The sequence below is a fragment of the Barbus barbus genome (assembly GCF_936440315.1).
Source record: "Barbus barbus genome assembly, chromosome: 7".
NCBI lineage: Eukaryota > Metazoa > Chordata > Actinopteri > Cypriniformes > Cyprinidae > Barbus > Barbus barbus.
In genome coordinates, this window is record NC_136735.1 from 32,767,044 (window position 1) to 32,794,946 (window position 27,903).

At 37.5% G+C, this 27,903-nt stretch overlaps 3 protein-coding genes across 7 annotated transcripts; 1 reads left to right on the forward strand and 2 right to left on the reverse strand.

The window, feature by feature from the left end:
* Positions 1-1,528: 1,528 nt before the first annotated feature.
* Positions 1,529-15,528, forward strand: LOC306873140 (uncharacterized protein). Its single transcript, XM_079422211.1, has 22 exons — positions 1,529-1,640; positions 2,531-2,653; positions 2,773-2,894; positions 3,205-3,310; positions 3,392-3,485; positions 4,891-5,047; positions 5,139-5,328; positions 6,593-6,715; positions 6,806-6,859; positions 6,935-7,054; positions 7,226-7,384; positions 7,824-7,877; positions 7,960-8,002; positions 9,419-9,632; positions 12,208-12,287; positions 12,675-12,782; positions 12,886-12,966; positions 13,933-14,037; positions 14,212-14,333; positions 14,413-14,535; positions 14,825-14,873; positions 14,991-15,528. Coding segments are annotated over exons 2-22 (2,169 nt in total). The 5' UTR covers positions 1,529-1,640; positions 2,531-2,651; the 3' UTR covers positions 15,054-15,528.
* On the reverse strand, positions 14,578-20,701 carry LOC306873139 (guanine nucleotide exchange protein smcr8b-like). Its single transcript, XM_079422210.1, has 2 exons — positions 17,206-20,701; positions 14,578-16,035 (listed from the first exon to the last, which is right to left on the reverse strand). Exons 1-2 carry the CDS (start codon positions 19,722-19,724, stop codon positions 15,618-15,620), a joined length of 2,937 nt encoding a protein of 978 aa, XP_079278336.1. The 5' UTR covers positions 19,725-20,701; the 3' UTR covers positions 14,578-15,617.
* A 517-nt stretch (positions 20,702-21,218) lies between these two features.
* LOC306872430 (mitochondrial dynamics protein MID51-like) lies at positions 21,219-27,737 on the reverse strand. Of its 5 annotated transcripts, XM_079420978.1 has the most exons (6): positions 27,622-27,737; positions 25,962-26,116; positions 24,548-24,701; positions 23,888-24,213; positions 22,429-22,963; positions 21,359-22,264 (listed from the first exon to the last, which is right to left on the reverse strand). In XM_079420978.1, the coding sequence occupies exons 2-6, from the start codon at positions 26,094-26,096 to the stop codon at positions 22,254-22,256; spliced, it is 1,161 nt and encodes a 386-aa protein (XP_079277104.1). In that variant the 5' UTR covers positions 26,097-26,116; positions 27,622-27,737; the 3' UTR covers positions 21,359-22,253. The 5 variants fall into 5 exon arrangements, with proteins under 5 accessions (XP_079277100.1, XP_079277102.1, XP_079277101.1 ...); XM_079420974.1 differs by having other exon boundaries at positions 21,219-22,963; XM_079420976.1 differs by having other exon boundaries at positions 21,353-22,963; positions 23,888-24,210.
* Between the last annotated feature and the right edge of the window lie 166 nt (positions 27,738-27,903).

Below are 27,903 nucleotides of genomic sequence, written 5' to 3' on the forward strand. Positions count from 1 at the left end.
GAAGGGTGTAGCTGACATTTTTGACATTACACCAAATGCAAGGTAGCTACCAATTATTTTACAGTAGCCTATACAAAGTGAATTAAAAACCTCTTTACCAGTAATGAAGGTGCTGCTGCTACTGCTTCCTGGCTGTGGGTCTAAGGAAGAGCTGCTCCCAGGGATGCCCTGAACATTGGGTCGGTTCACATTTAACTCAAGGGCCAGCTCTTCTGCCGGGGTGTGACGTGGGGGTGCAGGACCACCGCCTGTTTTTTTTTGCTCTGCCTTTTTCCTAGTTGCTGATATAAACAAGCACATCATTTCACAGTCGTTTAAAACAAAAACAAAAAAGACTAAGAACAACATATGTAGTTAATTATTACCATTTTGTAGAATATTCTTGTATTTCACCTTTACTTGTTCACAATTTCTAGTGGGTCCTGTGGAGGCTCTAATATGAAAGATTAAAGATGAAATTGTTTAATGTACACTGTCATAACTGATTGAAAACCTCTAACACAATCACTACTTACGCATTTAATTTGTCTGCAACTTTTTGCCAGCCCTCTCTCCTGGCTTTTGCAGCCTTTGAGGTGTTCCCTGTCGTTTTTATTAAATGTCGGAACTCCCCATAGCCCTCCATCAAGAGTTCTTGTTCTGCCGCAGAGAAAAAGTGGGCGCGCTCTTTGGCCATTGTGGGCAACCAATAACAGCGTTGCTGATCAGTGTTTCTACTATCGATACATATCCCCTTTTAAACCAGCGCATGAACGCGCAGTTATCTCAGATAACTCAATCCAGCGATACTAATCGTCAACAACAGGTGTGTTCGAAGAACCCAATTAGCCGGATCATGATTAGCACGATGAAATCATCTCGGATGTCTCATTTGATCTCGGATGTTTTAAGCAACGTACGAAGAACGAGCCCCAGGTCTGGAGAGCTTTTTAACACCCAGGCTACTGGAAACAACCACACGCGGTCCTGGAGCAATCACCCGCAACACACCACACCTGTGCTCCGCTCACCTGTTAGGAGAGACGTAACGAACAGGCAAACCGCAAAGGAGGAGGAGCTAACAGGTCCGAGGCCGTAACACTTGTGTCATGAAAAAAAATTCTAATGAGACAGTGAGTGAAAAAACAGTGTTAATTCTTGCAAGCAAGAATGTCCTGTCCAACACACAGACACTCTGTAGTGAGAAAGGCAGAAGGCAATTCAGTACAGTGTTTTTTATACTGATAAAGGCTGTCCAAGGATCGACTTTGACCTTCATCTTCTCAGATTAGTTCTAACCAGTCATAGCCATTCCTCTGTTCCTCTGCAAATGGAACATATGGAAAATGGAATATAAAGAACAATATAGAAACACTTGAGAGATCTTTTTTTTTTAAAGAGAGAGATTTTCTACAATTATATTAAGAAAACTTGACCTATAATATTATTTTAATAATAAAAATAAATGAATCAATAATAATAATAGTTATATTATTCAAGAGTTTGAGGATGATCCAAAAAAGGAGGAAAGGAGGAGACACCTGTGAATGAGGTCAATATGAACTGTATAAACCAGAGCGATTGGGCCATCTCGGCTTTGTTGTCTTGACCTTAAAGTCTGATTTGGGGTGTTCTGTTCTGAGTTATAGCGCAACACAAAGGTAAGCGCATTTTAACCATATTTTCTGTTATGTTTCAACAAGTTTGCTGGTTGCACTAACGTTGCTTATCACGCATACTGGGCAATTTTATCTGCACTTGAACTGGTTTGTTTTTGCTGTCGAAACTGAAAACGATGCATGTTGTGTTTCCGATCATAACTGCCTGGGTCTGTTAATTTCTTGACTGCTTAACAAATATTTGACTCCAGGGTGAAAGATAGAGTAAACTACGCACATCCATAAACCAGATGGGTGGCATATGTCATAAAATATTTTTAATACGACTGAATTTGTAATAACGTGATCACATTTGAATAAAAAAATGTGCAAGTTATAACGCTTTTATGTCGGTTTTTCAAAGAACGAATAATTTTGGTACTGTTTTTGTTATTTGTAAATCTGAGATGAAACAAGAAAATCAAATTCAGAGAGAAAAAGGGGGAAAGACAAAGGAGATTTAAGCCATTTTTGGCGTATGAATGAAGAATTTTGCATTCAATATAAGAACATTAAAAACATATTCAGCAGATAATATCTTTGGTTTTTCATAATAAAAAATAACATCTTTGAGGACGAGAGTATGGGTCACATTTGTAAGATTAGAAACTTAAATCACCCCATAATTTGCTGGTAACACCACAATCAAAAAATAAACGGGCTGCTGTTTCCTCAACAAAACCACAAAACGAGCAAGACTCATCAACATCAGAATATTTAGAAATAGACAAATTAACGGGATAAATTGTCCTTTTTCTGTATTTGTCATGATTTGATGCGTTTTCCTGTTGAATTGTTCTCCTGTCTGGGAAGTTGATTCATTTTTATAATTTTATTTTGTCCCTATTTCGTTGTCATGTATGTTAATTTAATACTATCACAATTTTTGGCAGTGAACGGGTGGGTGGAGTTTTCTCGGAGTGGGCGTGTTTTGGAGAGAACATTTCCGGTTTCGTTGGCGTCACGTGATCCAGCTAAAGCGCCTCACTTTGAACGCGCGCGCTCACCGAAAACATGTAAGTTTTCTGACTGAGTTACAAAGTAATTCGAGCCAACTTAAGTTAGTTTTAGAGGTTGTTTAGAGGTGAGTTAGTTTTAGAGGTTGTTTCTTCTCATTGTCTGTCATGTTTTGTAGGACGGAGCACAGCATACCTATAATCATTTTGAGCGATGATGAAGATGAAGATGAAGGTGACTTTTTGAGGTCCCACGACGATTCCTCTGTGCTTATAGTTGAAATTGAGAGGAACGAAGCCGGTAATATGCGTTATATTTGTATTTAAACATGACATGAACAAAACTAAATGTTCCCATAGTGCACATTACCATAAAAGAGACATGTTTTTGGACCATATGTATCATATATCAATATTGTCTTATACATGTGCTGTAGAAATGCCGTGTGTGTGTTTATTTTTGTGTGTTACTATGGTAATGACACTTTTTTTTCTTATATCATGGGAGTACCTCTTTAAAGTTCATCAGAGTACCATAAATACTATGGTATATGAATATAGTAATCCTTCAGTAGCACTGTCATATCTCTGTTTCTCTTTGTTGATCTCAGATGCATCTAAACATATTGAAGAGTTGGATGAAGACTTGGCCATCACATACGCCCAAACTGCAACAGTGCTTCCACATGCAAGATATGACTGCACCCTGGCATTCTGGTCAGTAAAACAGTGCTTGTGTAAAGGACTTGTGTTGTGTCTGTGAGTGTTTATGTGCCTTTGTGTGCTTGCTTGTTCTAGTCGAGCAGAGCAGGATGTATCAGGACCTCTACAAGATAATGCAAAGCACTGTGATCAGTGTTTCTGCTACATCTGTGACAAACTGGCATCCATGGTGAGTTCACTGGCTTCTAACCTAAATGTAACCTAGGGTTTACGTTAGTGGAAACTTGTATGCAAATGTCAGGTTGTTACGAGACATCGAAAGGAAAAAAGCTAATTAAGTTTTTGCATAGAAGAGGTGAATCGTTTTTTTGGGACCATTAGGATGTTTTGTGACTTGCTTTAAAAATCAACAAAGAAACTTTTTGCTTACTGTTTTATGTATATTGTAAATTTGCCATATTAGTCTTTCGGCGTACTGTTTTTTGTTTGCATATTATTTATAGTAGGGAAGTATTTAATTTCTGACACAGTGCCAGTTGCAGATTCCACTGTTATGCAGTTTATCTTCTTGCTTTCTTTGTAAGGGTGACAGACTGCAAACTAGTGATAAATATCATTGTTTATTGTACCACAAAGTGACTGGTGCAACCTTGTGCTCTGATAGATTCTTATTATAAATGAACTACTGAAATGAAACTGGAAATTCACTTGTAAAATTTAAAGTCAGCCCACACAATGGTAAGATTATCAAAAAAGATTTATTTGGGGTCGTGATCCAGGGTAGTATCTCACAGCTGAAACATGCTTCAGAGAGCTACAAAAATGAGCTCTAAAGGTAAACCATATTAACACACTGTCATATGGCCTCCTAAATTTATTATATATGTACACTTTGCGGTTAAACTTTATCTGCATTGATCTTTCTCAACATCTCAAAATTGCCTTATCTAAAATATGTGAATAATTTTTAATTGAAAACATTGTATCTGACTCCCTAGACTCTCCCCAGGATTACTGACCTTGACTACAGAAAGAGGCATTGTTTACACAGCGTTTGCTTATTAAACTTAAAACATGAGAAAGAGAGACAGACGAGAGATAAAAAGAACAAAATATCGAAGTCTTCTACAAAGTGTGTGATAAAATGAAAGGGCCTGTGCTCATAAGTTATGAGGCGTTGCGTTTGAGTGACTGAGTGATTAACTTCTCCATGCTTAAAAATCTAACCCTTACATGTACTGCATGACCTCTGTTGGGCAGCGACCTTCTTGAAACCTTCTCCACTAATTCCTCTGTCATAAGCATCATGTATGGAGTAGCAATAAAGCTAAAGTGTATATACAATAAAAATATTGATTTACACACTTGATTAATGCATGTCAAAAGCAAAATGTATCTTTCATGATAAAAATGTATGTAAGAATCTATGTAACTCGTGTAAAATTAGGTTTTAGTTGCCCATAACCCTGATTTTTTACCCCCCCCCCCCCCCCCCCCAAGCTAAGTTTGCCTAACATGCACACAGATTTACTTGAACTAATCTTTCCTGAAGACAGTTTCATACTTAGCCATACTTACTGATTTAATACATACCAGGCTAAAAACAAGCCCACATTTGTGTTCGTTTTTAACAGTGCGAGCTCTGGACCATCCCTGGGATTTGCCACTGTAATGCCCATAAGCACAGCGTCTACTGGAAAGCCCTCCGCAACAAGAGTCTGATGGGATTTCTGCATGAGTTGAACTTCACCTTTGACCCACTGGATATGGATTCAGACCTACGACGTGCAGGTATGTTTTCTCACTTGACTAAACTGCAGATTTATTGTCTCTTAGTTCCTTGCCAGCTTAAATCTTTGAATCGTTTGTGTTTATCTGGTAGAAACTTCACTGCAGAAGTTTGCTGGTAGTTTGGCAATGAAGTATGCAACTTTTTTGTTGGGGTTTGAGAATCCCAACTATTCAGCGAGCTGTCGGTGCAGCTGTCACCACAACATTAACATCACTACACGGAGTCAAACCATCAAATGTAAAGGATGCTATAAACATCACTTTAAGATGCTGGAGTATGAGTGAGTGGTTCTCCTTTTACATTATTTTCAAAAGTTGCCATTTGTATTTTGCTAGTTATATTATCATAAAATTATTCAACAAAAAAAATGTCACAAAATTGTCACAGCTTGTTTTATTTAAATTATGTGGGTGGAATTGAGGAAATTGGTTTAAGGATTGTAATTTGGGTAGGAATTAAACATGTTTTAAATTGTTATGGTAGCAAGAGTTTATCTAAGTATGGTATTAGGTATGTGCGACTATAATGATTTGATCATGGACTATTAAAATGTCTCCACGATCTGCTTTTGAAGAAATATTGTAGTTTAGTGCTACAGCGCTCATTCTATCAGCTGCAGTTCTGGCGCCTCCGTCTCAATATACTGTATAACGCGACATACATTCACATACAATATTAACTAAGAGGTAGTGTTACACTAATGGGACACTGCACTTATTTTGCAGTCACAAAAGCACATTATTTGCATGTGCTTAAGCCTTGCCAGTTAAACATTTAATTTGCATGCTATTCTGACATGCAGTTTCTGAGCGTGTGCAGACTATAAAGCCTGTCAAACAGCACCTGTTTACTAGACTAAGTTATTTCACTTCTGATTGCGCTGGTACTGTCAAAAACACACAAGGTTCACATATAAACTAGGGCTTCCCCCTAATAGTCGATTAACCCTTATGAATTTTCATCTGAAAGATGTGTGTAGTAACAACTTTACATGGCTGCTCAATAATGTTAACCTAGAAGTGCGCTATTGAAGTGTCTGTACGGAGTGTGGAAGCTGAACAGTATCGCTCTCTTCAGGACAGATGGAGGCACTGGTGTGCTCACTTACTCTTAAGTCATTTTTGCTCATACAGATAAAAGTAATGCATCTTTTGAATCTGTAAAGACTGTATGTTTATTTGTGTGCACTCACAATAACACAGAAATGTTGCGCTTTTGTAAAATAATGAAAGCAAACAGATGCTTTTTCTGCCGTCTGGGTATATTTTGTTACCTAAGGGTTTGTTTTTAAAATAGGGAAATTAGTTTAGCTGTACTGCTCAGACAACTTGCAAAATAGTAAAACCAACATAATAAAGAAGAGAAAAAAAGAATTTCCTGAAGAAAAAAAAAAAAAAAGAGATTTTTGCCATATCGCCTGCCTCTAATCAATAATAATAGTGATTCTTGCCAAACACCACTAATTTTAATGAACAAATTCTGTAATCAGTGCATAAAATAACAGTGCTTGATATGCTAAAATTGTTCTTTATTGATTTTTGCAGTTACACTGTTGTGAGTCAACATATCAACATGTTTTTGAATGAAGCAAAGAAAGAGAATCCAAAGGCTTGTGTTGTGATGCTGCTAGGGGCTATTAAACTTTTCGTCAACCACACGACTCCTGGGTAATGTATTTTACGCTATTGCGCATTCTGACCAGTCTTTACAATGTATTTTATAATTACAGCTCTTAGTGTGTTATATCTCCCTTGCAGAAATATACATGCTGCTAGCACTGTATCTGAAACAGCGTCAATGCTCCTGTGGAGGTAATGCTACAAACAAAAGTTATTTTGCGTGTTTACTTGGGGTTTGAGTTTTCTTAAACTGTGTTTGTCTTCCAGATTTATGACAAAGGTGTGGATGCTTTTAGTTGGCTTTGATTTTTCTAGCTCTTTTATGAAGCAGCTGGAGTCTTTCTACCAGAAGCTTCCTCTTCCTTCAAACTGCGCATTGCCAAAAAGGTAACACCACAACATCACTTGCATTTGGAAAAGCTTCTTGATGAATTTCATCCAAAAAGGAAATTTGGCTCCCCTTATGTTGTTTCCTAGTTTAAAGAATTTGCTTTCTAATACACTAATTGTTCAATTGTGTCCTGCAATTGATTTTTTTCTTTTTTTTTGTGGCTGCAGTCTGAGTGTGCTACCTTGGGATGATCCCTTGCTCTCTGCTGTGATGAAAGGTCAAAATATCACTGGAGAGAGGCGGGCCAAAGGTCGAAGGCATCAAGTCTTGTTTGAACCTCTGGTCGTGATTCAAGCGAGAGTCTGTAAACTTCAACAGCAAAACAAGTAATGCTCCTTCCTTAGTGAACTTTTTATGCTTTGTTTACTATATTTAAGTGCTCTTCATTTACTTAAATGATATGTGCAATAAATCATATAGGCCTGCAAAGAATCCACACACCTAAATCACAGCAGTTGTTGAAATCAAATTTCAGTAATTAGCATATTTAAAACAAAAGTATTTTTTCATTAGGAATAATTTTAAAAATATTACAGTGACCAAATAATAACTTACCAATATGTTTTATACATTCTACCCTATTTAAATCCATTCCAGAGATTTTCTCTTGTAAACAGCACAGAAAAATAGTTTGGAGATTTTGTGTGGACTAGTGATAATTATTGGCGTTATTTTGTAAGTGTCATTGCTATAGCCCTTATAAATTATAATCTAACCTTAGATTATGAAAATTACCCTTAAAATTATAATCTACATTTTTGATAGGTACCGTGAGCTGGCTCGGTATCTCAAAGTTGTCAAAAGCATCAATAATCCCACGTGAGTTACAGATGCATGTCATGAATATATATTGTGTTATATACTCTATTTTTCATTGTATTTCTGTCTGTCTGGGATTTAGGCTGCAGAAAATGAAAGACTTGGTTCCCCTCTACCTGTGCAAGGTAAATTAAAATAAATTAATTTCCTTCATTGCTTTTTACATTAATACATTGCATTTTGACAATTCTACACTCCTTTTCAGGCATTTAAAAAACTGTTTACCCAAAAATAAAAATTTGGTTAATTTACTCACCCTCAGGGCATCCAAGATGTAGATGAGTTTTTTTTTATTTCCATTGGAACTTGAAGATATTTAGCAGTAAATACAGCTGATAAAAACATCACAATAATCCACATTAGTCCAGCCTATCAATGAACCTCATATTAAGTATAAAACTGTAGTAAAACAATGTTTTTAACTTTAAACTGTTGCTTCCAGCTCTAAAGCTATCTCGTCTGATTCATGAGAGAAATATGAGAGATCAAGCATTATTTACAAGCGAAAACAGTCCAAAACCGTTCTAAACATATGTATCTGTGAAGTTGGATGTGAGAGGACAACAAGAGATGCACTGTTTCACTGGAGTGTTTATTATAGGACTGGAGTGGTGTGGATTACCTGTGGATTGTTGTTAGGTTTTTATTAGCCGTTTAGGCTCTCATTCTGACAGCACCCATTCACTGCAGAAAATCCATTGATGTAATACTGAATTTCTCCAAATCTGTTGCGATTAAGAAACAAACTCATCAACATTTTAGATGTCTTGAAGGTGAGTATGTTCTCAGCCAACTTTAATTGTTGAGTAAACTATTGAAGTTGTGACTCCCTGGAGTTTTCTAATTTATTGATGCAAGGGATTTGTGGCCAGTACGCAAGGACCTGTTTCCTAAAATATAGGGCCAGATTTACTGAGCTTGTGCCAGCGCAAACCCTCATTCGGCGTTAAACTACTGTCAGGATTTCTTAAAGACACACAGTGGGAAATTAGCACTGAAAAGGCATGGACAGTTATTTTTGCGACTCCCCTTGAATATGCATTTGTTGGAGTTTCCCCTTCGATCGATAAATTTATGGGAGAAGAGTATTTAAATGAATCATGGAAGATGATTTACGAAGATTTGCGCTTGTCAGTTCACTGGTATTTGCAGCATTATTTATCGCCCCCAAAAAGCATGTCTTAAAGCAGGTGGTAATTTGCACAGGTCATTATGGAAATGAGATGTTGTGTCTGTGTTCTTTAATGTGCACCTTGTCAGTATATCACCCAGAGAATTTTCCCCTCCCATCGGTGCTTTTATGGAATTGCGCTCTAACGCTAATTTGCCCTGTCTAGTAAATCCGTCCCATAATCTTTATTAAAAAAATACATTTATTTTCCTCTCAAAAAAAGAGGAAATGCAGTGGTTGTGGTCCCCAGGTTGAAAACTCCTTTGTGTGTTAAATTATGCATAATGTTTGCATATAGTCAATCAATGGAAAAGTTAATGAAAGTGATGGTGAAAATGCCACTTTTTGAGTGTTATGTTTGTGTCTTTAGGATGGTGACTACAGTGGTGCAGTCTGCCACATGTTATCACTAATGCCCGGTGCCACGTGCCTCGCCTCCCATCTCACACCTCAACAGTTCAGGGCTTATCTCAGAATTCTCACTTCAGGCCACGCCCCTGATGTAGCGCAAGAATTTGATGCCGGAAATGGCCATATGATCATACCTGATCCTTTACTGAGCACTAAGTGGACACCAATCGAAGGTAGAGAATTGACAGCACTCTTATCCTCTTGTCAGAAACATACACAAAAATGAATTCTGATTCCGGCCAGTAGGATCAGATCATATGAGCTAATCACCATTGTGTTGCAAAGGCACTTACAGGAACAGTTTGTTTTTATTTTTCAAACTACATCATAGCACTTTCATTGTGAGTAAAATGTAAGAAACACTGACAACTCATAATACAGTTTATGTACGTTAAAATAGCCTGGCGTATTTAACTGGTTTGTTGAGGGAACAGGACTAACTTGTGGACCAATGTGACATAACACCCTCTGCTAACAAATTGTTGTAAAGGATTAGCCCTTATTTTAATTTAGCTTTTAGGGAATCTATTCTTAAGATTCGATATTGATATTTAAATGATTAATCGATATTAATCAAAACGTCCAACTTATACCTTGTTAACGATACCTCATTAACGATTTGTCCAGCAAGCATTAAAATCAGTACGTTATCTCTTAACAAATCAGATTATTCCGTGGCCACAGTAATACAGAATTGATTAGGTACATTTTGAGCATAGGTAACGCGATCTTTGGCAAATAGTTTAAGACTTGAAAATCACAGCACCAGACAAAGATTTCTTAATAAACCAAAGCTTATTTGCTACTCTGCAACACTACTAAGCTAACATAACACAAAATATAATATGTAACACACAAACACACACATTACAGGCAATGAACTTGAAGAAAGCTTAAACCAGCACTCTTTTGCTAGTTACTGAAACCTTTGCCCTGAGGGAATTTCAAACAGAAAACTTGTCTGTCTTTGCTCTTAAATTACTTCAACAAGTTTCCAGCAGAATTAAGAAGATTTATTTGATAGTACTTGCTTTAAGTTGAGTTCCCGTTCCTTTCCTGGTCAAGGGAACCCCGGGTGCGGTTTGGCTGCTGAAATCACTGTTGCGTGATGTCACTAGGGATGCCCTCTTGCGATTGGTTGTTTTCTCTGTGACGTGATGACACTCTTAGGAAGTCTGTTTCAGTTCTTACGGCTTCAGATGTTAAAGTTTCTTTAGAAGTTTGACTAAGTCTTGATAGTTGTTCAATGCTCGGCCGGATGTTAATGGCTGGAAGCGCTTAACAGCGCGATCAGAGCAGGAGCCGAAGTTTCAAACAGCGTGCGACCAAGCAAAGAGAGACTCACCAAAGTTGGGTCTCTGTCTTTTAACGGGCTGACTTCAGTCCGCCCCTTTTGCTGTTTGATCTAATCACAAGTGTCTCTGTAGGGCGGAGCCCTGCATGGATGAGTTTTCCGTGCATAAATCTGTTGCTGCATTATTTAATAAAATAGAGCATATCCTAGCAGATTCCTATAAGTGTTTTGATCATACATTATGATATGAGAGGTCAATTTCCATCTACACCAAATTATTTCTGACGCAACTAGTTTTCATTCCAAATCAAACACCAAGTATTTTGCATACCCAAAGTACATATATCAATTTAATCTATTACGTGGTTAAGGCATAGATTAAACAATCCTTAATTCTAAATAATCTCACCAAGCATGTGAACCTAAACAATAGTGATCGGGAAAAATTAGACATCAAAAGATTACAACAATATCATAGATTCTAATAACACAGCAAGCTTAATTTCATGAAATACAACCTGAATATATATTGCTTTTGAGTATATTGCTTTAATAGCAGGAACAATTATAATTTGTTCTTTTTTGGAATGCTTAAGCAAGATTTGAGTCTTTTGAGAAGAAAAGGCTCGTTTCCCTTGGAATGTGAGGAGGAGAGAGAAAGTCTGGAGATTTCCTTAGCTCGGACGTCAGTTGTAAAACCGTCTCTCCTGGTTGATAACATCATTGAATTTATGCGTTAATGGTCAGGAGATATCCGGGGGGGGTCGGTGCTGGAGCCTTTCCAGACACTAAGGTCTTCGTCCTGTTTCTGGTTGAATTATGCTTAAGTGATAAGAAACAACCGTGAAGTCCTGTTTTAAATACATTCCAGATTTTTCCACACATATGCCCTTTGTTTTAGGGGTCTCGTGAGACGTTAAGGAGAGCAGAGCAGGATGCTTGGGCGCGGTGCTGGTCGTTAATTAATTTTTACGGCCACAGATAGTGAAAAGAACACATTTCTCCGGAATGTGTTGTCCTGTTAATAGGTGTGTGTGTGTCTTATAATTTGACAAAGTACTACATAGTTATTGACATTTTTTCATATATTAATATTGTAGGGCTATTTTTTACAAAGTAGGAAAGCCAGAGAAACTTAAAAGGTCTGCCATCTTTGTTAATATCAACCCATATAAGGAAAAACATGGCCATTTAATATAGAAATGCTATTTGACATAAAAATACTTTTCCTGTGTTTAATCCTTAATCGTATTCAATGAGGAAAATTCAGTTGTACGTTTGCACACTTGTTTCTCAGATCAGTAGTGAGTGCAGAAAGAACTTCAGGATTGAAAGTGCTGCTGATTTGCAGCTTGACAGTCACTGATCACGTAACTTTCAGATGAATTTATTTTTTTTAATGAGCTGTGGCATTCAAATGTAATGCTTAATTTGTTTCTGTACTTTCATTGAAGGTTCAAATTCATTCAAGATGATGGAGGTACTGAAGTTTGCACTGAGGGTTCTGGACTGTAATAGCATTGTTTTTGCTGATGTAGGTAAAATGGTATATGTTATTTTATGTAACTTAATATTTCATGTGCAAATGCTCAGTTGTCTTTTGTCTCACATCTGAATTCAATACTTTTACCTTACCATTTTATTTATATTTGGTTTATTAACCAAAGCATCAGGTTGTGTTAATTCGTGTATTTAGCTTTTTCCCTTGTGCACTGAATGTGTGGCAAACAGCTCGGGTCATTGTGATACAGTATCAAACATCAGTTAGACGCTACCTATCATAAAGTCTTTGTGATTTGTTTTTTTCTCAACTCTTCATGTGTGTTTGCTTAGTACTCACTTGCAACTAGAGTGTGCAGTATGTGCTGTCAGTGTCTTTTCAAAGTCTGGCTGCTTTTATAATGGATGTCTCTGTTTTTAGTCAGAAACATGGGTGTATCTGATCAGCGTAGTCAGTTCCAGTTTTACTACTCCAGATGGTGTTCCTGTTGGTGCATTCTATGCCGAGCCTGACGTCACCTATCAAACGGTGAGAGGAGTGTGTTTATTTGGTGTCTGTCTGGATGGGGAGAGGATTGGAAAACATACTGAGATGTTATGATGGAGACTGACAGTTGTTTGTTTCTGCTCAGGTGACCGGAGGTGCTGCCAGTGTAATTCTTGAGGAGCTGACGACGACTTCCCGTATACAGATCCCCAAAACCTTTGAGAGTGTGAGTTTTAATGAATTCAATCTTACAAATTTTATACAAGAGCAGCAAGGTGACTGCAGACCTTCACCCCAGTGTTGCAATGTTCAAAAAAGTCAATATCTTGACCTGGTTTCAGATGATCACAGAAAGAACAAGATCTGCTCATCCTCCTTGCCTAATAATTGAAACAGATCAGTCTATTTGAAGTTCTGTGAGGGGACACAGACAAACAGATGGGCACATTATCTAATTACAATACCCTTAAAACATTTGATCTCTTAGAAATGCAATGTGCTAAATCAACACTGAACTGACTTAAACTTTGAAAAAATTGACTGTTGACTATTGTCATACAACTTTGCTAAGCAAGTGAAAAACAATATAATTCAATTTAAAGCTGTAAAACTGTACAGTGCTGAAGAATGTGTGTGTTGTCAGTCCTGTGACTATGACGTCAATCCTGTTACTGTCATTAATTTCATAAAAATTGTAAATTATATTTGATACAGCCTTCCAGGCTTTTCCATTTTAACTTTTAACTATATTTTATTTTGGACCAAGCCCCCTTTTTAAAAAAAATGTTTTTAATGTGAAAAATTTATATTTTTTTAATTGACATCTGGTCAGCCTCCAAATTTAGGATGTTCTTGGTCATCTGAATGACAAATATAAAAAATAAAATCCAAAATTTGAAAATCCCAGTGAAAAGCGGGACTAAAATTCTTCTCATATATGTGAGAACTATCACAGTTCTAATTAAACTATAGTATCTAGTAGCTCTTGTGTCGGTAACATTTTTACAGGCTTCTTTGTTCATGTTTACAGAGGGTGTCAATAATTCTGGCAATGACTGTATGTGTGTTTATTTCATTTTTACCCATGCTTCTGAATATGCCTGACATAGTTTAAATAATATTTGGCTAAATGTTATTCATAGTTTTTGGTTATGGTGTAGCATGTAATGTTGATTTACTCTCTTCTCATTAGGGTTATCCTGACCAGGCTAGACTGCTGTTGGCCACTCAGGCTTTGGTACTGCGCATTTTCCACTCACAGCTCAAGCCCATCCTCGGCGTCATCATGTCTTTCAGGGTGATTATTTTCTCTAGTTTTTAGTCAACGTGAGCAAGTTCAAACTTTCCATTTACAGCTATAAACAAAAATAAGAAATGCTGAAGTGTTAGTATTGTACCATCTCATGTTAAATTCAGTAGTCCAGATTATGTGCAGGCTCTTTTGTGTAATTGTTTGTACGATTGCCTTCAGTTCAACCGCTGGGCGCTCCGTTGGTTCTTCTACAGTCTGCTGGTGAGGCCAGATGTGCTGCACTACCTCCTTTGCTGTCTTCTGCAGGAACTCTCTGATGAGCGATACCAGCTCCTACAGAGGTAAGGGTGTGTGTTTGCACACATTAACCAAAACAAAGAACTTCATGTTAAGAATGTACATGCTCTATATCTGTTTCAGAAAATGGAGTGAAACCGAACATTCCTTGGTTGCGTACTTCCTCTGCATGTACTTCTGGGAAAACAGTGTGGTTCTGGACCTGAACACCTATCCCACCAATAGCTTGCTTGCCACTTGGAATGAGTAAGAAGCAGCAGTCATCACTATAGTATAGTCATAAGTCATGTAATTCATGTTCTTTATTACATAATCATCTAGATATCGCAAACATATTTTAGCAAAGAGTGTTATAGATACATGAATATTAACAGGCCTGATTTACATTGTCCAGAGGGATATCAAAAGAACGATTGTGTATAAAACAGAATTGCCACTATGAAGCAATTTATCAAATAATTTTGTTAAAATTTAAGTACATATTATGAAAAATGAATCTGTCAGTGATTTGCGAATACACTCTCTTTGATTTCAGATCGCACAACCCTTGGCAACTAAGCTTGAAACTGTATCTTGAGTGCAATGTAAGAATCTTTTCCATTTAATACATGTCTTGGTGTAATGTAAACTTGCAAAGGTATATTTAGTTAAATCTTAATAACTTGTGTTTTAAAGGTGAACTGCTCTTCTCTCTCTTGCAGGTGGCCAAACTTACTCCAGAAAAACTTAAAATCCTTCATCTAATCCAACAGCAAGGAAAATAAGTCTGACCAACATCCTGTTTTAAAAACAAATAGTTTTAATGTACATACAGAGTGGATTTAATGTTTTCATAGATTATAAGTGGCATGGCAGTTCAGATTTTTTTTTTTTGTCCAGGCTTTTGTTTTCCTTTGTCGGGGAATTTACCAGTATTTTGCAATATTATGTACAATTACAGGACTATGATCAATATCTGGTTGATGTTAAATACAATTATATTCCGCAACAGAACAATATACAGTTTTTTTGACCATCAGCCATGTTGTAAATAAATGACACTTTCAAATGCAACACTGATATAAAGCTGTTCAATTTTGCTTTGTTGTAGATCATTTAAGGTTGTAAAGTAACATTCCTCTGGAATCTTTGCACACGAGACAAGACCACAATTTTACTGTAAATATTTACTTCAACTTCAACCTTTGTCAACAAGATATCAAAGCATGCGTATAATGTAAATATACTGTTATTGCTGGGTAAAAGCTCATTTTCATTTGAAGGCAAAAAAAGCAAAGCAAAACTACTGTATAGAACAAATAATTGGCTAGTTTGTGTGAATGACACTTTCAGAGTTTGAAAATAGAGTTTGTGGTGTAGCTGAATCTGAGGCAATTGGGTGGAACCTCCATAAAGTGCAGTTTGATGAGTTCAGATAAATAGTTTAGGATTTTCTGATCGTCTCTGTGAATTTCAGAATGAAAACATTGCATCCATGTACTTTCCCGAGGCCTTCTGGGTGTATGGAAACCTTGTGAAAATGTTAAAAGGAATGCTGTGGTGACAAGCTTGCTTTGCACACTTTGAGCGAACATGAAGTAGGTGTTTCCACGTTTAAAGTGGCTCCTTGGTTCCACCAGCGGGTTGAGAAGAGTACCGCTGTAGGCTGGGCAGCGCAGTGTCTTTTGATCCACATCTAGAATGCTGAGGTATCGGCTGTAATGGCCCAGGCAGTGAGGCATGTTTGTGTAAGTAAAACAGCACATCCTGAGTAAATATAAAAAACAAACGGTCAAGATGGCTTCATCTTAGCTAACTGCCCATGTGGTTTTTATCTTAATGATAGTTGTTAAAATTGTACCAAAAACTTGAAGAAAACATTGAATGTTTATGCTACATACAAGAGGCACTCAACCCTGCACCTGAAGGTCTGCTTGACAAGTCATATATTATTGACCTTCCATTCTGGATCCAAGACTCTACTCCCTTTTAACAGCCATTTATAAGCACTATATTTATGGCACAACTTTAAAGGGATAGTTCACCCAAAATTGAGAATTCTGTCATTAATTACTCACCCTCATGTCTTTCCAAACCTGTAAGACTTTTGTTCATCTTTGGAACACAAATTAAGATATTTTTGATTAAATCCGATTGAAGAGCTTTCTGACCCTTCGTAGACAGCAATGCAACAGACACATTCAAGGCTCAGAAAGGTAGTAATGCCATTGTTAATATAGTCCATGTGACATCAGTGGTTCAATTGTAATGTTATGAAGCTTTATGAAATAATTTGTGTGGAGACTGAAGAAAAAACAAAAATAATGATTTTAATTTAAATTTGTGCTCCAAAGATGAGCGAATGTCTTAAGGGTTTGGAACAACGTGAGGGTGAGCTTTCATTTTGGGGTGAACTATCCCTTTAGGCTGATGATACACGGGGCGATTTTGGGCAATGTTGCCTTCAATTGGCGACCAGGTGAGACTGTGCCCACGAATGATCTAGTATCCAGACAGAAATGTGTTACCCATTCTCAGTGTAAAAGTTCCCAAGCAACATTGTTCAAAAAAAAGTTGCACTGTGTATCATCAGTATTAAGCTATGCTTTCTAAAACACTTGAAGTACTACAGTTTATAGACACCAATATTTTAATGATTCAAAAAAGATGAATCCCTGTCTGACCAACAAAGATTTCAGGTATGGAAATAAAGAAATTAAGTACTACAGCAAACAGAATGAATGTTGACACTGTTTGTGGATTAATTTTGTGATCTGAAAAAGTGTTTTGACCCAGAAACAGTGACATATGTCAGACTTAACCAGATACCTTCCTGCAGAGTTTACCCACAAAATATATGAACTAGCTAATCAAGAAATTTGGTTTCCATTTGAAAACAGGAAGTCAAACAAGTTTAAGATACATAGTAAATGTTACCTGTTAAAGCCAATAAGTTTCCAGTTGAGCAGGTCAGTTAGCTGCAGCGGCGTTGAAGTCCAAGGTTGAATGCTGTCTCTGTATCTACTCAGATGTGGCATGTACACAGACAGTGCTGTAACCAGGCGCCTCACTGCAGCCTCCTCGCTTCCTAGTACTACCAAAGTTCGGCCACTCAGAAGACTAAACACTGCATGCACTGCGAAGGGAAACTGTCGCAAGAACTGCAACGCTGCTCGACCTACTCTGCCACGTCTCCGTCTGGTCCCACCTTCTCTTTTATTCCTTGAAAGGCAAGTAGGAAAAGTCCATTCGGAGGTTGTAGAGGCAGTGGTGCTCCGATAGCTGAAGCAGTCAGACAAATCATCAGGTACTATACGGAAGGGCTCATCTAACAACGAAAGAGGGATTAATTCTGAGGCATGACAAACATATTGGGAGCTTGACCGACCAAGGGTCAAAGTCATAGGACAGTCAGGTGGGGTCAAGGTGACTGCAGGATAAAAATCTTGCGGCTCCTCCTTACAGGTGCCTCCAGGAACTTGGGACGTGTCTTTCTCATCAGTCTCTTGCTCTGGACTTTCCTCATCAATTGCACAAGGGTATGAAGCACGCAGGTCTTCTGGTAGGATTGATTCCGTTGTGCAAAGCACCTCAATGCTATCTTCACTGCAAGTCCGTATGGTAGTTACCCTCCCTTGCCTTAGACCTTCCAGCACGGCTATAGTGGACAAAGGTGGAGGTCTTAGCAGTGCTGTATCCATTAGTATATTTGAACCCTGGGATCTGAAGGACTTCTCAGTCCCTAAGACCTCAATACTATCTCCACTACTAATACTGGTTTTCATCAAAGCTGAAACACACATTTCCACATTTTCTTGGCAATTTGAAGCTGAAACTACCCCTCCATTTTCCATTTCAGTCTCTACTGCAGAGGATGTTAGGGGTCGGTTATCCTCGGCTGGGGTATTTACAGAGTTGGGCACAGCTGGAGATTGGCTAGATCCACCCAGCTCTAGTTTGATTGGCACCATTTCAACGCAGGAGACATATGACTCAAGACTGACAGGTTCACTTAGAATTGATGGTGCAGGAAGAAAAGAAGGTTGTTGGACTGAATGTTGACCAGCTATTCCAATCTGTAACCCCACGTCCTCTTCCAAGTCGCATGGATCCTCAAATAAGAAATTGGTAGATTCGAGGTTGCAGAGAAGATTGCGGCAGAGTTGTTGTGAGTAGAGATGGCAGGCGTCTCCTCTGAATGTCCTCTCAATGGAGTTCAGTTGCTGTAGAGCCTGTTGGTGGAAGTAGTCATCACACAACTCCTCGAGAGATTTCAGACGCTTTTCAAATCGGCAAGATGAAATGGAGTTAATCAGCTTCAGAGAATGCGAGGGTGTGTCTGTGCAAGGAAAAACATTACATTCTAGCACTGGCCCAGCAAGCTGACTGTGCCTTAAATCATCCAGGTCAAACTCGAAAGAATGAGGGAGGTCATCTGGTTCATAAGGAGAATATTCAGAGTCTCTAAGCTTCCTGGTTCGGTAGCAAGTGACCTGTTTTAGAAGGCTTTTGTATTCCTGAATGGATTTTTCTACACTGGCCAGTTCATCCCCTTTGTTAGGCATTAGGCAATATCCTTTATCCTGCTTGTTCTTCCTTCTCCCTCCAAATTGTTCATCTCTATCATGCGCTATATATGACCTATTCCCTTTTTCACACTCTACTTCTGCCTTTCTTGAAATCTCACATCTGTCTTTCTCTTGTAATTTAATTTCATCTTTGTGAGATTTCTCTTTCAGTTTCACATCTAATGTGGGTATTCCATTCAACATGCGTTCCCTTTCATCGGTGCACATTACCGATGCATTATTTAACTCTCTTTCTATTTCTCTAAGTAACACGACTCTTGTATACTCCAAATCTCTGAGTTTTATCTCCAGTTCATTTGCGAAGTTCTTCCTGTTCCCCGTTTTTAGACATTCAGAGACTTTGGAGAACTCTGCGGAAAGCTGCTGGAATTGCTGTATGATTTTATTCTCATCAGACGACACATAGGCAACGCAGAGAGGTCGCACAAACCCTCGAGCCTCCAGGTCATAGAGCGTAAGGTGGTGCACATATGCAAACGCTCCTTCTCTAGAATCCCCTAAAACTACCTTTGAGTCTTCTACAAAGTTCAGTTTCAAAGAGCCACCTCCAGCCAGGCCGGTGAGCGAGGTCTGATAGTCCACTGACATGATCCGAAGGGAGAAGTGGTTCAGATCAAATGTCCCACAAGCCTTGGTTTCAGGAGGAACCGTAAGCAAAGGCTGGGGCCCAACTTGCTCCGAAAACTCTGCTAAAAGGATAAAGTCCTTCATAAAATGAGCTCCAGACGTCTTGGACCATGGGGTGGTGTCCCCAGTGTAGGGATACAAGGGAACAGACAGCTCCTCTGGAAGTACGGATGGGTCTTTGACTATTTCACCAAAATCTGTTTCTTTAGTGAAAGCCACCAAGTCTGGAGAACTAATCATGGTGGTAAAAAGTTTCAAACGAACCGAACAGGGGTGTAAAAAAGTATTGTGAAATTATACTTTAGTTAAAGTACTGTGTCAAAACATTTCCACATTTAATTATGATTTTCATAATGTCTTCAGTTAAGGCTATTAACACCACAGATGACACCTAAGTCCTGTTACAAGAAATGTTAAACTTCATTGATTCAGCAGCATCTGAATTTATAGTTTATTTATAGCTATAGATATTTACATTCAAGTTAGGTTTGTCCATTTTTCACAAATAAATAAAAGCATGAGTTTAGGTCAACCACTATTTATTTATTTTTTTGCTGAAATCTCTTCACAGGACAAATGGACCAGTGTGAAAAAAATTAAAAAGATTTCACTGGTTTCAAATAAAATTTAAATAAAACTGCAAGACTTTTTTCTGTTATGTATTTGGCACACTTAAAGTCTAAAATTGCAATTAATAATAAAAAAAAAAGTCTTGATGTATTTAATCGTGAAACTATAATAAAACGTACTGAAATATTAATTACACACCATAACACTTAAGGAAACTTGTCACTCACATACTTCACACCCCTGAAACCGGCATCTTCAGTGCTGTCCTGATCCTGATCCAGTGCAGGAGGACTAGTTTTACCACGTTTTTCCAGTAAACGGATCTATCGCCGCATTAAAAGAGAATAACAACTACTTCAAAACCACAACAAGCATGAAATTATCAAATTCACACCGGTTTAAAAATGGCATGCCTGACGCACTACACAGACCATGACAAACGCAATGTCACAAACACCACGTTAAATCAGATTAATACATGTATAAATGAACTGGCCGGTGCTCGCTGGCGGATTCAACCTAATAATCCTTTGCTCTTTTTTATAAATTAATTTATGTCGTTGTTTAGAAGTAAACAAACATTAAAGCGCTTTCCGGACAGCTGTAACAGAAGCAGCTTTTGCCATAGTTAGCCATGTGACACCTCCTCTGGTTGGGTTGGGGGGAGTGATCATAACCAGCGCAATCTCTACTTGTTTCCGCCTCAAACCAATTCCTCAAAATAAGCGGGGAGTATATCAAATAAAATGTGCACGCGCGTTATTACATTTTTTTTTTTGGTCTTGCGTAAATGTCAACAGGCAATGACAATATTATTATTGCCATTTTTCTAAACGTATCAATAAAAATCTAATATTTATTTTAGTAAACAAACTTTAATCAGCCAATCCTTTTACTGTCACTTTCTTACAAAAATTAAAAAAAATTAAGTATAATATTCTTAGAATAGGAACTCTGTACAAGCCTTAAAAATCCCCTTTTCTTTAGGTCATTCCATAAAATGCAGTGTCCTAAAGGATTATTAGAAGTACATTTTTAGTTCACTTTTTTTCTGTCAAATTATAAACATTTACTGTTCATGGTATTTTTTTTTGTTGCAGAAATTCATTACATTTCTATAAAGGAAGTGGCCCGTTAACTGCTGGTTTATATGACCTCTCATAAACCATGACTTGTGTTTATTGTATTTTCAAATTATAGCAGCATAAAAACTGAAAGAGGAGCTACAGCATACAGAAACCCTTTGAATGATAAGCATGTAATTCATACTAATGGACATAAGCAGAAGTAACACCACAAACAATTGTGAACAATCTTTATTCAGACACGCATCCCAATAGCAAACAAGAATTCATATAAGAACTCATGTAACCCTATCAGCTGTGCAGGATTGGTGTGACATTTGATCATACCAATATTTTTTTTTATTGTTTCTGCTATTTTTTAATCAAACTTGCAGGCAAGTTATCATAAGATGCAAACAGTGAAACCTGCTTTACATAACTTTTTGTTTCATTATTTCTGTCTTTTCTTAGCCATAAAAGCTGGTATTGACAAATAGAATAGAATGTGGGCAAAACAACACTTATAAATGTTTAGACAACCCTCAATACACATTTTCCCCATGTCAAACACAGTCAGTAGTTTTGCTACTTTGTACGCAAGAACAACTGACAAAAATGTATAGAAAAATATTTTCAACAAATTCTATGCATTACTGCTTTATTGTCTTAATGCTGAGTATTTGCTCAATACATTGGCTGTGATTACTGCCATTGCTCCAAAAAGCATAATAGTAGAACATATACTCATGGTCAACACAGAGCTCAGAACAAGCTCTTAACAAAAGAAAATACATCTAAAGTCTAAACCATGAAATCTTTCTCTCACTTCTTTAAAATCTACATCCAAGCAAAATGTATGTCCAGGTACGTGCTGCATAGTTAAATGAAGCTTCAAAATCCCCTTAAAGGAGTAGGTAAGTGGAAATGCACATATAGGGGACTGTGAACAGAAACCTTATAGAAAAGATATGTAATATTCCATTCATTGTTTAAAGGTGCATTAATGCTAGTTGTTTTGATAAATGTATTGCTCTGTGCGTATAGGAGGTGTAGGAGATGAGTGAATCAGATCAGTAGAATCTCAGGTTCAGTTACAGCACAGTACAGCATGAAGCCCATCTCATCAATGTCGTCCTCAGTAAAGCCCTGAAACAGATTCACATTAGGTTTGAAGTAACTAGGCAAGATTCCCATTTCCAGATATCCGATTAGCTCTGTGATCGCCTGCAGGAACCTATCAGCAAACACTGACTCCGACCAAGCTGTTTCTTTTTCACTCATGTGTAGAATGATATTGCTAAGATGGCTACCGTTGAGCTTGCGTAGCGAAGGGCAGTTGCGGCACACCGCCTTCAGCGTTTTTAGGCACTTTCTTCTGACCCCCGAGTCTGCTTTGTCAAGCGCTGCTAGTCTAGTCGTCTCACTGGTGTATAGGCTCTGATACCAGACGTAGTCGAATGACCCGGTGATCTCTCGTTGCGCCGTAAGCGTCATCTCGCCAAGGCACACGGTTGGCAACACTGTTATATAGAAGCGTTCTCCACTGTCATAACTGCTTTGGGTTAATCCTTGAATCTCCAGTTTGAGCTCAGGAGACCCAAGCACCGGTCGCACCTCGCACTCCAGGGTTCCGGTCAGCGATGGCCAGTTCATCGATTCCATTACAGTCTTGCCTAGTTGCTCAGAAACGAGACGCGATGATAAGTATCCACCCAGCAAATGTCGGTCCCAGTAGCTCCGCCCCCTCGGGAAGTACTCAAGGTTTTCACGCCGAACCATGCAATACTGAGGGTGACCCAAAAATGTGTCCTCTCCAGCAATAGGCGTCCACAGACTGGGCTCCAACTGTATAAAACAAAAATTTAAATACAGCCTTTAAATACAAAATTTCAGGTCCAAGCACATGGCCATTGATAGTTGTGATATTAAGGGTGGTCTGAATTTGATCCAAACCAATTTTGGTCAACAAAATCGTAGAAATATTGTAGAAAGAGTCAATTAAAAGGGACTTAGACTTTTTTTTTTTTTTTTAATACTGTTGAATATGACATACCAATAATAAAATAATAATAATATTTTATAAAAAAAAAAAAAAAAAAAAAAATTATATATATATATATATATATATATATATATATATATATATATATATATATATATATATATATATATATATATATATATATATATATATAATAATAATAATAATAATTACACATATATATATATATATATAAAAAATACACACACATATATATATATATATACACACATAACCCATATTATTATATTTTAATTATATTATAATAAATAATCAGTTTTTGGCAACTCCCAGGTAATTATTATATTATATACACTGAACCCAGGGAACAAACAATTTAATTTGATCATATTCAGATCTATGGTCAACCACTGACAAAGGTTTTTTTTTTTTTTTTTACAAAGAGTCACCAAAAACAATGTTCATTTAAAAATGGTGGAAAGGCTTATGGAAGATTTTTGAATTTTAGTTTTTTTATAGTTACAATGCATATATATTGTTATATGGTTCTATAATATAATATAATAATATCTGATGAAATCTGCATGACCCAGGAATTCTGAAGAACAAACAACATACATTATCTGTAATAAAACTGCAGGTTAGCTCTGGATATCATGGATCTCTATGGGTCTTTGAGATGTACAGGATAGCAACTATTGTATAGTCAGGACATTTTTTTTTTTTTTTTTTACACATGCAAGTAAACAAGTGGTCCACAAAGATACCTGTAGGGGCACGATCAGACAGGTGTGGTCAGCTTTAACCACTTGCAGGTCGTCAAGCAGTGACCCCGCCAGCGTCATGTCTCCCAGTGGCATGTCTGGGTGTTTGGAGTGCAGGAAGGCCTGGATCTCTGTGGCTATTTCTAACGCTCGCTGCTGTGAGACAGACACCTCCTCCGCTGTCAGACACACTCGTGTTCTGTAGTACTGTTGCAGACGCTCCGCAAACGTCATCACACACAGATCCATGCGTTTCCGTCGCTGAGGTGGTTCAGTGTCACAGCGCTGGGGCTCAAGTGAGGGCAGGGGGATGGGTTGGGATAGCTCTGCTAAACACACAATAAAGAGTTTCTACTGAAAACAGCATTCACAACCCATTTTACTACCATAACATGACAAAACAGGATGTTCAGTGACAACAATGCCTAAATAAGACAATTTTCCCAAAATGGGACAATAATATATTCCATTCTATTCAATCCCATTAACTGCAATATGAATTTTGGTTAACATTGACCAGCTTGAGAGTTCTAATGAAAAATCTTTTGTTTGTACTATGATGAATGCACTGATGAATTGAGCAGGATAAGATCCTAAATAGGGTTAGTTTTGATTTCTTGTTGCAACAAGTCTTCCAAATGAAGGGATTTCCCAAGAATGTACCTTTCTTGGTTGCGGCAGCAATCTGTTTCATGACCACTCCTTCTATACCCTTGTGCAGTTTGGGGGAGGCACTGACCAAGCTTAACTCCTCCCAGCTGTCCGTCATCTTCTTGTCAGGCTTCTCATCAGGAGGCCTACCAGCACGTTCTATCAGCTACAACATCACAGGAAAAGGAGGAAGAGAAGATACGTGAGACAAAATTAACAAGCAATTAAAATAAGCTCTAATAGAGTGTAACAGTTGGGTTCTAGAAGCAAAAATCCCACTTGTTTTACCAATAGGGGAATCGATTTTTAACGATAACTTATAAACACAGACCTACTGTGAGCTACGAGGTTCAAAGTAATCAGTAGCTGTTTCCATCCACCTATTTTTATGCGTATATATTCTAAAAATGCACATAAAAAAAAAACTTATGCGCACAATAAACTTTATCTGATAAGAAAAAGGCACATAAACTATGATGGAAACACATTTACCGAATAAATTCCACCATGCACATAAAATAAAAAAAAAGTCATGTGACTGCACGATGGGACGGGATAATTTGACTAACCAGTGGACCGATCTTGTTGCACAGCATCTGAAATGTTGTTTTGGTTATTCGGAAATGCCTAAGCAAAGTTTGTCATCAAAGTATTTCAGTATAATTGTCTTACATGACTGCGTTCCCAAACAGCAGGCATCCACCTCAGAAAGCAAAGACAGCATTTATTGTGTTTTGTCTGTTCGCTCTGAAGCGCAAGTAAATGATCATATATGAAAGTTATTATATTATGCGGCTTTTCCTACTTTTCTTAGTTATATATAGTGCCAGTTTATCATGAAGCAATGATTTTGTTCTCTCTGACTCGTTGGAGGGAAACGGTGCTTTATTCACAAATGTTTTATGTGATATTCCAGTTTTGTGCAAGTTAATTTCAAATCTTTGGATGGAAACATAGCTAGTGGTATTTACTGTTGTTGGAGCCATCAGCCTGCATTGCTTCAGCTTAGGTTTTATATGATCATGTTTAAAAGCTGAATTCCTGGTGAAAAAAAAAAATCTACACAACAAATCTCCCTCAAACAGAGAATTTAAACAAATTTTGGCAAAAAACTCTTTAGCACCTGCCTACATCGATGAAGCACTGATGTAGAGTCAGTTTCCCTACTTAAATATTTGTGTGTGTGTATATATATAAACACACATTAATAATTTTTTATTTTAATATACTTTTATTTTAATGTTACTCATAACGCTAGTGCAATGTAATTGTAGTTCTTTCCAAACACTTAAAAAATCTCTATGGGAGAGCCAGTGCTGCTGACAATGTGGGCAAGCACTGTTGACCTCTTTAAACAATATTATATCGACCAATCAGAACTGTGTAGAGTGTAACTGAGTGTAATACTAAAATAATGAATAATCACCCGTTTTACAGCTAACGTGGCAATGCCCAGCACCGCAGCTCCGCCGACCCCCAGCACCAGCCGAGCATTGGACAACAGGAAGTCAATGACAGCAGCAATTCCATCTTCTCCTCTCCTTTTACCGGAATAATACATCACTTCCTCTGTGAGAGCGTCTGAAAATTTCAATAGAGAATTACATGACCATTTGATTTCACATGCACTTCCTCATATATCATAGTTTTTAGACATATATCATGTAGTGCTGTCAAACAATTAATCGCGATAAATCTCCTCCAAAATAAAAGTTTGTTTACATAATACATGTATGTGTGCTCTGTACATTTATTAAGTATACACACACACGCGTATATATTTCATAAAAATACGTTGTTTATATATTATACATTTTAAAGTCAAAGTCTGCTTTATTGCCAATTCTGCCACATGTACAGCACATATATACAGAGAATTTAAACTGCGTAACTCTCAGACCCTTGGTGCATACAGTTAATATTGAACACTGACAGTAGATGTAAAAATACAGTTTAAAAATATGTACATACAAACTATACAGACATACAAATGAGGACATTGTAGAGGGGAAAAAAAAAAAAAGAGATAAAGTGGCATAAGACATGGCAGATAGAGTGCAAACCAGTTAAATAAACAAAACTGTGCAGATATATATGTATAATGAGTGTAGTGCAAAAAGAGCTTATCAGTCTGTTAAAGTGATAAGAGCTCAGAGAACAGTCTTTAATCAGCCTGTCAGAAGAGATAGTTTACAGTCAATGCTGGATGAGTGATTAAAGTGCTATTATTGATTTATTCACCTGATACCATTAATGCATCATCACAATACTCTGTCATGAAGGTTAAGACACACAGTTCTCACATGTGCTACGTGACAGACCAGGCGACTGAAGCCTCACCTGACACTCTCTCTCTCTCAGAAATAGCCATGGATTTTCATGAACTCAGACCCAGGAGGGGGCTTTACCAGGTCTAATTTTAGACCCATGTGGCCTAATAACTCTCCACTTATTCATATGATAATTTTGAGATCTTGACAGAGTACAGTTTCCATCTGTGACATACAGGTTACACTAGCAAGACATGGGAGAATACAGTATCGCATAAATACCTTTTAGTTTTAATATTTGTTATTCCAAAAGGATTTACAGATTCAGTTGCTGCCAAGAACTACATTCCAAAGGTATTTTCCAAAAAGCACAGCAAGTTCTTGGCCAGCTCAAAGACGGAAAAAAATACAATCTTTATATGGTTATTAGCTAAAAAGCACACTACACATTAAGTTAGTACACATTAAATGACAGGAGGCCTGCGTACAGATGGACTTTAAAACCTAGATAACATTAATTGGGTTTTCAGATAAGACAGCTAATGTATGCAAAACTGTTCTCTATCAGTGGTTTAAATCTGTCATGTTTACAGACGTGCTGTTTAACACGTATATGACGGGTTTCCATGCTAAATATTACACTGAACCACATATAACTACCAAATATTCAATTTCTGTAGTTCAAGAGTTACGAATCAAACAATAGTGCTTCGCTTTGTTATTAGCGTTTGCTAACTTCACCAGCTGTCGACGCAGAAAAATAACAATAACACTAACAGTTTATAGTCCTAATCACGAGCTAAACAGCTAACTTACCTTTGTAAGCTAGTGTCAATTCAGAGCCATTGAGTAGAGTATCAAATCGAGTAGTTTAGTCTAGCACACACTCGCCTTCTCACCTATAACAAACACCTCATACGTCACACTATCCCGCTGATTGACGTACAGATGGACCAATGAGAGGACGGTATCTCCATACGTCACAACTTCACGGTGATTGTATTTCTATTGATTTTCGATGCATAGACAAACATGAGAAAGCATAACTATTAATTTAACGGGGCGGCTACATATTGTACGTTTTTTCATAAATAATTT

What these genes read in the sequence shown, in the direction of transcription:
- LOC306873140 (XM_079422211.1), top strand. An exon ending in GACTGCACCCTGGCATTCTG is followed by an intron (nt 3,311 to 3,391) that starts GTCAGTAAAACA and finishes TGCTTGTTCTAG; the next exon opens with TCGAGCAGAGCAGGATGTAT. An exon ending in AACTGCGCATTGCCAAAAAG is followed by an intron (nt 7,055 to 7,225) that starts GTAACACCACAA and finishes TTGTGGCTGCAG; the next exon opens with TCTGAGTGTGCTACCTTGGG.
- LOC306873139 (XM_079422210.1), bottom strand. Translation starts at nt 19,724, where the DNA reads ATGATTAGTTCTCCAGACTTGGTGGCTTTCACTAAAGAAACAGATTTT. An exon ending in AAACTTATTGGCTTTAACAG is followed by an intron (nt 16,036 to 17,205) that starts GTAACATTTACT and finishes ATATTTACTCAG; the next exon opens with GATGTGCTGTTTTACTTACA.
- LOC306872430 (XM_079420974.1), bottom strand. Translation starts at nt 26,096, where the DNA reads ATGTATTATTCCGGTAAAAGGAGAGGAGAAGATGGAATTGCTGCTGTC. An exon ending in TGCTGCCGCAACCAAGAAAG is followed by an intron (nt 24,214 to 24,547) that starts GTACATTCTTGG and finishes TTGTGTGTTTAG; the next exon opens with CAGAGCTATCCCAACCCATC. An exon ending in GTCTGATCGTGCCCCTACAG is followed by an intron (nt 22,964 to 23,887) that starts GTATCTTTGTGG and finishes TGTTTTATACAG; the next exon opens with TTGGAGCCCAGTCTGTGGAC.